Genomic DNA, 12,068 nt, shown 5'->3' on the forward strand with positions numbered 1-12,068 from the left:
GAGGCCTTACTGAGGCCTGTGTCTGGCACAGATCAGGCATTTCACACCTCACCATCACCATCTCACTGGTCAACAGCACCACACTGGTGTGATTCAACTGTTGGTTTCAAGAGTTGGCTTGTAAGCAGAGCAGAAAGTGCTTCCACATTCCCCTGCAGAGCTGAGAACAAGTTCAGGGCTGCAGCACATCTGGGGCTTCCCACATATGCCCCACTGGAAACATCCTGGAAAACGTAACAGTAAGAAAGCAGCAATAAAAAATAAAAAAAAAAAAGTGCAAAGAATATTCCAAATGTTTATTATGTATTAAAAATACTGCAAGTAAGCCATACAGTTCATTTCACAGTAACCTAAACAATATTGTTCAAGAACTTGAGAAGTCAACAAAGAACAGTGCAGTTCCAACAGTGACAACAGTTACCTTAATGCCATAGCTCCTTTCTGTCAGCAATTCTTTCCTGTTTACAGTGGGAACACTACTAGATATGCTTCAGTATTTTATTTACCTAAGAGAACTCCTTTTCACCTGTGCTGTTCCTGTTTCTGGGAGATGCTATTTCTAGGAATTTTTCATCTAACACAGTCAAGGATCTGTCTAGTGCAGGCTGAGGTGGGCATGATGCCCATGGCTGATTTCCAAGGTATCCATGTGCAGACCTTTTACCAATTATTTGGATAAAGTTCAAAAAGTAAACTTGAAAAGGAGGCGTATTAGAAATCCTTTCCAAAAAGACACAAAACCAAAGAAGCTCCAAGAGAAGTGGTTTTTAAAAGAGCATCTACAGAATTATGACACCTTTTCCTCACTCTCCTAGAGTGGGTCTCCTAGAAGGATCCTTTGCTACCCATGCCCCAGCCAGACACCCAGTGACAAAAATAGTGACAGGAATCAGGCACCAAGTCCTGAACACATAACAAGAGTTCAGGTCACTGTCTGCTGTGTGAAAACTTGGAAATGCATATAGAAGCAATTCTGCTGATTTCATGGTGATTTTCCCTCTTGTGAGTTTTGGAGTGTATTATTGTTGTTGTTCTTAGCATGCTTGTGATATATGGAACACAACAAGTGCAATTTTGGTCCTTCTCTTTCCTCACATCTGTGGTAATTTTTACAGGAAAATCCCACATCAAAGACCAAATTAGAGCTTTCCAAGAAAGCCTAATCATGTAAACAATCGAAAAATATGACAAAAATGTTACTACTGTACCCTCCTGAAATTAATCCCATCCTTCAGATGTCCCTTCCAAGCACTGATCTTCTGCACCAGCAGCTGAAGATGCTGGCAGAGAATCCTGTGATGACAAAGGATGAATCTCTGCAGCCATGTGGTGGAACACCTCTCAGGCCTCAGCCCCAGGCAGTGCCACTTACCTCAGGCTGTATTCCCTCCTTGGTAATAAAGATTAAACTCACAGAAATACAGCACAGCTCAGCTGACCCTTGGCAAACTGACCACATCTGAGTCCCAAACTGCACAAACAATGAGGTGCTCCACACCTGCTCCACTCAAGTTCACCACAGCAAACAGCTGAAGACAGAGTGTAGTTTTGCTCATTTGTTTCTTAAACCAAAACACAGCAGTAAAATCCTCAGTGAGCACAGCAGGATGTTTTGGGTACCAGAACAGCTGTAGCCCTTCTGTGGGGGATATGGAGTGTCAGTGTGAAACACCTTCATGCCATTACATATGTGCCCAAGCTAACTAGGCTGTAGTGCCTTAGTTACACCACATTTACAGTGGTACAACTTTGGAGAGAAGATGAGCCCTTAAGAAACTCAACCCCCAACTGAACTCATGTTTTCTTAAGACAAGATTTAGGGGGAAAGAAAAAAACAAACAACAAAAACTCCAAAAACACTACACAGAAAAGAAATAAAGGAAATAAGCAGAACTGTCTCTATTATTAAAGTATTCTTATTCTCTTTGGAGGTATCAAATTGCTTTTAGAAAGAGTAAAAAATGGGGCATACAAAAGCTATTCTCCTTAACCCATTATTTGCCCAAGGAGCACCACTGCCTAAAATTTTTCATGTATTTTTTCTACTTTTACAAACAACCTTTCCAGATCATTCCTCAGGTCATCTACTGAGCTCTTCACAGACTCCAAACTGTTCTCATTATTTTCAATTTTCACTGAATAGGCGACCAAACTATCCACTGCAGTTCTTATCATTTTCAAATCGGAATCAACCTGGCTAACAGAAGATCTCAGTTCATCTACAGAGCCTTCCATAGAAGAAAATTTTTCAAGGTAGCCTTGAGAATGTGCTTGACCTGCCTGAAGATGTCCTTGATCCAACAAAGTACTAATTTGCTTCTGGACATCCTGGAGAGCACCAGAGGATGGCAAGTCACTGATGCTTCTCCTCAAGTTTTCCAAGTCGTTGTACAGCGAAGTCTGGGCTTCACCAAGGTTTTTCAGAACATCTGTGACTGAAGTTACATCTGTATTTGAGAGTCCCTGAAGATTGGCAATGCTTTGTTCTAGGGTATTGAGCTTATTCTCATATTCTGCCTCCTTAGCAAGGAAAGATTCCAACTTTTCACTGTTTTGGGCAGCGACAGATGTTAGAGACTCTAGGCTGTCTTCAATGTGCCTCAGTCGAGACTCCAGTCCTTTGCTGTTCTTCCCAAAAGTTTCTAATGCTTCCCTCAAGAGTTCATTATCTTCCCATTTGTTGAGGTTGGCTTTAACTTGCAGTAAATCTTCATCAAGTCTTTTAATGTCACTAGGGAGCTGCATAATAGAATCCTCAGCTCTCAGAACTTTCTCTTGTAAAGCTTTTAATGAAAGGTGTTCAGAGTCTGCAGCCTCTTTGAACTTCTCATGTTCTTGTTTGAGGTTGACTAACTCTTTCACTTCAGTGTACACATCAGACTCCATGGAGTCTATTGTACTCTTCAAGGTCTCTATGTCCTTTTCTTTTATTTTCATGGATGCTTGCATCTCATCAAAAGCATCTTTTAGCACCTTAATTTCATGTTTATACACATCTGCCTGTTCTAGCGAACCAACCTTTGCTTTCATGTTGTTGATTTCATCTTGGCTCCTCTGCTGGACTTCAGTGAATACAGCAATGTTATCATTTATAGACTTGGTCAGCTCTGTTAGTCTCTCTTCCACTGTGTTTTCCAGAGATGTGAAGTCTCGTTCCCTTGCATCCTTCACCATGTGAATGCCATCAGACAAGTCTTTCAGAATTTCATTTTGCAGCTTCTGAAGCACTTCACTGATGCGGTTTATTTCACTCTCTCCTTGTTTAACAGCCTTCTCGCTAACCTCCTGCTTCTGCTGAACGACCTTCATAATGGATTCAAATTCTCCAAATGTGGTTTGAAGAGAACGTACCTAGGCCAGAAATACACATGGTTAATACCAGCAATTTCACCCTTTTTACCCAAGATCCTTACAGCCTTTGTTACCAAAGGAAATTATTATCTTGCAATCCTTCATGCCTCATACCTGAAGTGACCCTGTGGCATACAGAGTGGGGAGGGACAAAAAACTCAGAATCTGGAGCCTTACAGCTCTGTGATACATACACCTTCTGTTGAGGGTTCTTGGCCCCACTGACCATCTAAGAAATCCATGGCAGTAAAAAAGCAACCCAGGTCTCCAGAGGCTGCATGCAGACCCTTGAACCATCCCTCCCCTGTATGATTTCTGCTTCTAAAGACCACAAGTCCATAAAGAGGAGAAGAGGGAGGGGGCAAGAAAAACCAAACCAGAAGAGTATCTGGCATCAGCTTCTGAATACAGAAAAGCTGGGATTAGATTTTATCAGGCAAGAATACCAAAGACCAATTCCTGACCATGAAAAAGAAGTTTTGCAGTAGACAAGAAAGGGCAACAGGAAAAATCAGGGGGAAAGGGGAGCTGGGATGGCCTGAGGAATGGGAGTAGTAATCATGACATTTTGCTGCTCCTAGACACCAGTGGAAACACAAGAGATTTTTTTTTTTGTTAACTCTTTGTAAAGATTAGAAAAAAAAAAAGAAGTTTTTTTCTAAGTTTTGTGTTCTAAATGGTTAGCAGCTTGTTTTTCCCACTCCTGCATACCCCCACACGCTCTCAGTGAGCAGGGTGTGTGCATGTACACACAGAGAACAAAGACACAGCAGCTGCCAAGGGCCTGCCTTGCATCTAGCTCAGGTTAACACACAGTTCCTACCACTGCATCAGGTACACTAATCAACTCCCCAGTTACAAAAACTGCCTTTACAACTGGTTTTAGTAGCAGCCAGAGGGAAACGGTCCAGGGGTGAGGAGCTGCCACGTTCATTTACTCTCCCATTTAAAGGTAAGAGCCAGGCCAGGGAAACATGCATTACTTAATTTTGAGGCCAAGCAGAGCATCAGTCTTAAGTCTGTGGAGAAATCTTTTTGTGTATGCGTGGGCTGTACTTGCTTCAACTTTGCAGAGCAATGTCAGAACTCCCACTGGCTGCAAGAGGAATCCATCACACAGAAAGTACCTCAAGGCTTTGGCAGGATGGCAAGTTGTGAGTAATGCACGTTGCCTTGCCTCACACTACTCCCTGTGTCCAAGGGGCATATTAATCAGCCCTGCCACACGGGCTGCCATGTTTACTGATTAGATACACAGCTGGAGGGGTGGTTTTATTTTATAAATAGAAAGAAGTATATTTTATATGGTTTTTGAAAGAAATACACAGAGCTGCCTTTTTTTTTTTCTTTTCAACTGAAGTAGGCTGCAGCAATTCCCTGTCTGACTCTGAACCTAGAAATTATTTTCACAAGACCTAACAGGCGTCCTAATTAGAAATTATGTTATTTCTGTGTATTTTTGCAAATCCCTGGCCAAATCCTCCTTAGTCTTCAGGAAAATTTACACTGTGTAAGGATGGTAGTTTGGCCAGAACACCCATAAAGATAACTTCTTTTCCCCCTCTTCAGCAAAAAGGCTTCTAATGACTTTACATTCCCTACATTTGTATTCTCTAGTGCTCCCATAGGAAATTAGAAATGAGCTAAGGGGAAGAGGTGGAGAAGGTAATACTGCCATACACATTGCAGCAGGGCACCAGTCATTAGACTGATCACCAACCTCATTTTCATTACATCCTAGCTGCCATTCATTCTGATTCTTTCCACAGAGAGCTTTTTCTGTATCACTATAAATGGAGGTCAGAAATCTAATAGGATGACACAGGGAAGTTCTCCTCCCCCTCCTATTACAGTGACACATTTCAACCAAATTACCAAATTCATATTTGCAGTAACTATCTTTTTAGTCTACGAAATCAGAAATAGCCAGAACTCTCCAGAGGGCTGTGTCTCTGCTACTGCATGACTGACAGAGATGGATCCCACCTCACACAGTGAAGTATGTCATACCTGCTCCTCCTCATTCAGGCAATGCTCATGGTGTAAATTGAAGCTATTCTCCATCTGGACCAGATCAGATCAGAGAGTTCTGATATAGTAAAATGGACTGGGGTCTTCAAATTATACCCAATTCTAATATGATCTGTCCTAACCAAGAGCCACCAGGGCTGAAAGCAATACCATTGCACAAGTGGGGGAAAAACTCACAGCTTCAAAGCAGTTGGTTTGTGTTTGGACTTACAAGTGAGCTTGCCTTTTTGGTGTACATGGCTGGTAGGATTTGAAGCCATAACCCTTGGAAGATTTAACATCACAAATAGTACATTAAAATGTACCTTCAGCCAACGACTACTAGTTTCTCTAACTGGTCCCACTATCTTGTGTTTAAACACCAAATGACCTTGGCCTCTCTGAGAATGGTGCTGTGTAAAAGACTAAACTTCCACATCATTTCCTTTCTCCTTGATGTGTAAAGCAGATGAGTTTATATAATGCTTACTCCTGACAGGAGCTCTCTGCAGTCAAAGACTGAAGGGCAAAGGCACACAGCAGCCTGTGCTGATAGCACTGCAAGTGCAATGCAGGATCCTACATCTCTGGAAAGCAGTGACAGCCTGCTCTCCTCTGCCTCAAGTACATTCCTGTGTCACCAAACCACAGCAACCAAAGCTTTCAAGGCTTACATCAAAACTGTGTTCTTCCCCCCACCTTTAATTCTTGCACTACTGTACATCTAACAGCAGCCATCTGCTGTACACAGGCAAGTAAGTTTCAGTTGTCTTTGAAACCAACTATTTATAAACTTGTTATAGACTCCTCTCGTAGAATATGAAAGATACTTATGATTTTCTGCAGTGACATGGATGGAAGGCAGCAAATTGTACTCATTCCTTTGATTGGAAAGGCTTGTACACTGCACGTACATCTAGGTTCTACACTCCTGTATTGTAGTTTTATGTCTTGCCATTGCAATTTCTTCCTTCTTACAGTCTATAAAAATGCCTTAAAAACCGATAAAAACCAACCTTTGCTAGTTCAACTCACTGTCCTGTCATCAGTGAGTAAAACACCCAGGATTTAAAACTGGTTTCAGAAACAGCATCACAGCCCTGAATTTTACAAGCCCTCTCCACTGCTGACATGAATTTTCCTTTTCCTTCTTGTTGTATGGGGCAGGAAACACCAAGACTGATGATATAATCTCCATGTGTGGGGGGTCAGTGTGTTTCTGGAAGCACCACAGATCTCTGCCAGTGCCAGCCCAGACCCAAGCTGGCAGGGAATAAGGGAATCTGAATGGTCTGCCATGCAGAAAGCAATCAAGCTGAGACAAGAATTTCCTTTTCCTTGATCTGACTCAGTCATAACTTTACATACTGCCTTCCAACCTACTCCCAGGAAATGAGCTTAATTGCATGTTGATGATATTCAATCACAGATGCCATTTTTAAAGGTTCCAGGACATAACCAAGTGGACAGTGCTACTTGTGAAACTATAGCTGGGAGGCTAATAAGGTCCTGAATGAAAAAAAATGAGGGGAATGAGCATTTATTTCACATCACTTGAGCCACATCCCGTGCCAACCACTTCCCAGCTTTTCCATGGTGCTGGACTGCCTTGGGCACTGCGATCTCACTGCCTTGGCCAGAGTGCGGCAGGAACAGAGCCTGGGGGAGGCAGAGCACAGCAGAGCTTCTGGCACAGGCTGCTGCTGGGTGAAGCTGACTCGGGTTTTGTTTCTGCAGTGAGGGGAGGCTGAGGCAGGATTGTGCCCCACCTGACAGCGCTGCCACCCCGTGTCCCTCGGCGAGCACACAGCCACCCGCAGCTCGTCAGCCGCTGGGTTCAGCGATCTGCGGGCTCGGAGACACAGAACTACGGCAGCTCTGCACCGCTGCCAGCACTAATGCAGCGTGCGGGCTGAATCGCAGAAAATGGCTCCAGGCAGGCCCTGGAAAAGCGAGCTGGGGGCTGCGGCACCGCCGGGGTCCTGTCCCGCCCCGTCCCGCCCCGCTCCGCGCTGCCTGGCAGCGATTCTCGCTGCTCTGGGCCACGTTTGCAGGCACGGGGAACAGCGCGGGCCTGACTTCATCTGCCCCTCCAGTGCCGTGAAAGCATCTCTGAGGGAGCACGGCAGAGGAGGGCAGGCAACGGGACACGTTCGCTTCCCCGCAAGCCAGGCCACCCGACAGCGGCACAGCTCCTTCTTTTCGGGCCGAACGCCCCGTCCGCCCCCCGCCCCGCCGAGAGCACCGACGGAGCCCAGCCCGCCCCGGCGCTACCTTCTGCACCACGGTGTCCAGGGTGGCGGCCAGCTCCTGCCGCTGCCGCCCGGAGGCCTCCACCTCCCGGGCGCTCCGCCCGACCTCCTCCTGCAGCTGCAGCACGTACCAGCCGGCGGGCAGCGCGGCGCCCAGCACCACCGCGGCGCCCAGCAGCAGCGCCCAGCCGCGCCGGGGCCCGGAGCCGGAGCGGCTCCCCCCGCCGGCCCTGCCGCCCCGGCCGTGCCCCGCCGCCGCGGGCTTCTTGGCCGGCGGCTCCTCGGCGGCGGGCTGCGCGCCCTTCTCGCTGGCGGCGCCGGGCGGGCTGCCCCCCTTCGCGCCCCGGTGCTTGACGGCCGACATGGCGGGACGACGCCGCCGCCGAACGCAGAGCGGGAGCAGCGGGAGTGGGCGAGCGAGAGAGGGAGGGAGGATGGAGGGAAGGCGGAGGCGCCGGCCCGGGCCGCGCCACGCTCCCCGCCCCGCCCCGGCCCGCCCCGGGAGCCGCCACGCACTCGGGGATGTTCCGGGCCTGCCGGGCAGACGTGGCGCGCAGGGCCCGGGCCGTGCCCAGGGGAGCGCAGGGACAGCCCCGAGCCAGCCCCGCGGGACAGAGCCTTTCCCCACCCGCGCTGGGCTCACACCGGGCAGCGCTCCCCACCCTCGCAGCCCCTCCGGCCCCGGGTTCCCCCAACCAGCCCGCTCCTTCTGCCAGTTTTAGCCCCGCGGGTAGTTTTGGTGGCAGAACGCAGCGAGATTCTGCCTCACGCAACTTCTGGTTTAGCTTGGTTGTGATTTTGGCTGGAATGACTGCAGCAAGCTCCGGAATGACTTGAGAGAAAGGCGTGGAGGAAAAGTTATTTTCTCCATCCGCAGCGCCTCTCCCCACCCCGTTTCTAGTGCGTGCAGAGCAGAGATTTGGCCTCGGGCTGCTCCCTGGGGACCCGGCAGCTGCTGCCCGGGCTGGCAGGAGCGCTGCTGGCCCCACGCAAGCCCCGGGCGGGTCACGGATGGCTTTGGCCGAGGCGGAGGGACAGGAGCTCAGCACCGAGCTCTCCGCGGAGCCTTTCCGCTCCCAGCGTGCTCCTTCTGCCCGTGCGACAGCAGCCTGCTGCCTTCAGCCTCCCCACGGAGTCCCGGTACACGAGAGGAGAGGAAAGGCAGGGCTCAGCAGGCCTCTCCCTGTGCCACAGCTTGAGACACTGAACGGATCTGTTTCTCTATTTGATTGCAGCAAGAAATTCAGTTTTGTCCTGGAAGACGTTTTCTTTTCTTGCTATTTCCTTTGATTACAGTATATTCTTCTTTTGCATATTTATATAAATTTTAGGTTGAGTATTATGTAGGAACAGTGAATCTTAAAGCTAGCAGGATCACAGCCTCTGGTGTCAGCCTGGCAAATACAGTTCCACCTCTGCCAAGGCTTCGGATGAACTGAACTGTTTGGTCTATACATGGTGTTCTAGTGAGTAACTACTAGAATGGGTGATAAGAGGAGAATTTATAGTGAATTGTCTCAGGCATTTTGTCAGCACAATTCTGTCATGCACAGGCCTGAGACCAAAAGTCAGTGGCTGGAGAGGATGTTGGAATGGCTGCAGGTTGAGGACACCACAACAGAACTTAGTGCCCTGACCCTGGCAAGTAACAGAGAGCTTGCATGGGGTCAGGAGGTTGTCTTAAATACATCCCAGAGGTGGCTGAAGCTGATACGAGGGTGCTTCACTCAAACAGATGAGGAATCCTCAAAATAATCTCTCTTCCTCAATACAATAGGAGTAGAAATCTTCAGCAGCAAACAAAGCACCCGGAAAGCTGAAATAGCCATTTCCACCATGAAGATCTGGCCACAGCCTTAGCTGTCTCACACTATATGAGAAGGGGATATCAGGTTTCTATTTAGGAAGGGCCTAGAAAGACTAGAATTTGTAGCAGTACCCTAGGACCCAGGATTGTAGCTCTGAAGCTGTTTATTTCAGAGTTTTCTAGAAGAACTGAGCCATATCACTTTACCAGAGAGAACAATCAAGAGGATCATCAATGTTAAGTATCAAGGGATGTAAATCTGTTTCAGGGAGTAAGGCAGTGGAGGTAACTGTCATACCATTTCTCCTTCTCACTTGGTAGTGACAAGGAAAATGTTAGCAATGTACTACCTAAAGCTTTTTCTCACCATGGAACCAATTCAAGCTATTTATGACCAAGAGTACCAGTCCACAAATAGCTTTTTGTTGTATTTGACACAGTGGGTCAAACTCTTTATTTCCTTTCTACAGAAAGACCAACTAGTGCTGAGGGGAGTGTGCAGTAGGAATGTGCTGAGGTGGTAAAGTTGCTAGAAACTGCAGACTGGTGTGGTTGGGGAAGCTACTGAATGTACCATTTTCTCTCAGAAGAGTCAATATTCTGCTTTGCCTCTGTGGGAATTTGAAGACAAATACTTCAGTGAGAAGAAGCAGCAACCCTGTTTGCCTCCCACAAGACTTATTTCTCCTTGGAACACAGGAAACACCACAGAAGAACAAGCTGAGAAAGCATCCTTACACCTGCCTTGTAGTCTTTTTGTCTTGCCCTTGAGCCTATTATCAAATCTGGGCCTGATGATCTCAGTCAGCCCAGAGTCTTAACATCCATCTGTTAGCACTAAAGCCAGTCTGCCTGGCTCAGTTATTAGGATTAGGGAAAAATGTCTTGTGACTTTATGTTCTCAACTCAGTTGTCATGGGCCCTGGCACAAACTATAGCATGCCTTGCCCTTTCCCTCTCCTCCCACGGGAACAATGAGTTAGCCACATACTGGAACATTTCTGAGCTGCACATCTTATCCACTCACTAGCTGCCTTGCTGGATAAAGCAGTGCATTAATTGGAGACTTTACTGTCTTTGCCACTTTTACTGGTGACGGTAAGGAAGGTTATGAACCAACCTGCTGTAAAGACTGAGCACAAACTAGTCCTTCATTTCAATTAACAGTGCTTCTGCAGTGAAAGGACAAAAATTAAGTCAACTGGAGACACTAGTTAAAATTCCAAATGTTTACCTTGTTGTGGTTTAACTCCATCCAGGAACTAAGCACCACACAGCTCCTCTCTCTCACCCCCCACATCTCCAGTGGAGTGAGGGAGAGAATCAGAAGGGTAAAAGTGAGAAAAGTTGTGGTTGAGATAAAAGCAGTTTAATAACTGAAATAAATTTAAATAATGTTAAATTGTAATGAAAATTAAAATAACAAAGATATGTAGACAAAACCCAAGAAAGACAAGTGATGCAAATGAAAACAGTTGCTCACCAGCAACTGACTGATGGCCAGCTAGTGCCCTAGCTGTGCCCCTCCACCAACCTTCCCCCACTTTTATTGCTGACCATGACCATATGGTGTGGAATATCCCTCGGGTCAGTGGGGTCAGCTGTCCTGGCTGTGTCCTCTCCCAGCTTCTTGTGCACCTTCCTCCTGGCTGCTCAGGTGGGGTGAGAGGCAGAAAAGGCCTTGACTGTGTGTAAGCACTGCTCAGCAGTAACTAAAGCATCCCTGTATTATCAACACTCTTTTCAGCACAAATCCAAAACACAGCCCCTTACCAGCTGCTAGGAAGAAAATTAACTCCATTCCAGCCAAATCCAGGACATACATGTGCTAAATAAGACACAAGGACCTTGATCTTAATTGAGCAGAACAAATTTAAAGGCTGTACAACTACTTTTCCAGCTGGCATTGGGGACACCCAGAAAATGAGAAATGAGTGGCATTTCTCTGTGGAGAAAATCTCTCCAGTAGGTAATCTACTTCAAGATCCATATAGTGGCCTAAAGCTTCAGTGCCTCTGGATCAGGAAGGAATTGAAAGCAAAAAGAAGGTTAAGTGCTGAGTACTGTAGTGTCTGACTTATTCTTAGATTTTGCACCAGAATCTCAAAGCACTTCCTTGGTTCCTCAGCTATTCATACAGATGTACATATCTGGTAAGATAGATAGATAGATAGATAGATAGATAGACAGATGATAGATAGATAGATAGATAGATAGATAGATAGAGTGAGCAAGCTAAGCACTTAAGAATGGGCTCTAAAACAGCTGGTGAGAGAATGGCCCTACTACAGCTTAAAAAAAAATTGTTTTAAAGCCATCCCTTTCTGTAATCCCATCTCTTACTCTGTGATTGAGGTGGTGTCCCTGAGATACTTTTCCCCCTGAAGTTATCTTTCATATCAGTATGTAGAGGCTAGTTTACGTGGTGAGGCTGAGGCACCCCTTTCCCTCCCTGTGCAAGCCAGGCCACTGTGCAGCACAGGTTTCCACAAGTGCCAGTCCACACAGACAGCACACAAAACCCTGAGTCTGGTGTTTGTGCCAGTACTCTTTGTATAGTTCTGGCTGGCTAATTAATAAAAGGTGTCAGCAGCCATCACAGCAAAAACCTCGAGTTTTCCCTGTATTTTGGATGGCATCTAAGCAAA

The 12,068-nt window shown here is 46.8% G+C and overlaps 1 protein-coding gene across 1 annotated transcript; it reads right to left on the reverse strand.

The window, feature by feature from the left end:
- Positions 1–275: 275 nt before the first annotated feature.
- CKAP4 (cytoskeleton associated protein 4) lies at positions 276–8,160 on the reverse strand. The gene is made up of 2 exons (XM_085049667.1): positions 7,636–8,160; positions 276–3,351 (listed from the first exon to the last, which is right to left on the reverse strand). Exons 1-2 carry the CDS (start codon positions 7,975–7,977, stop codon positions 2,020–2,022), a joined length of 1,674 nt encoding a protein of 557 aa, XP_084905793.1. The 5' UTR covers positions 7,978–8,160; the 3' UTR covers positions 276–2,019.
- Between the last annotated feature and the right edge of the window lie 3,908 nt (positions 8,161–12,068).

This window comes from Lichenostomus cassidix, chromosome 1Ab (genome assembly GCF_008360975.1).
Source record: "Lichenostomus cassidix isolate B80296 chromosome 1Ab, HeHo_3.0, whole genome shotgun sequence".
In the NCBI taxonomy this organism is placed as follows: domain Eukaryota; kingdom Metazoa; phylum Chordata; class Aves; order Passeriformes; family Meliphagidae; genus Lichenostomus; species Lichenostomus cassidix.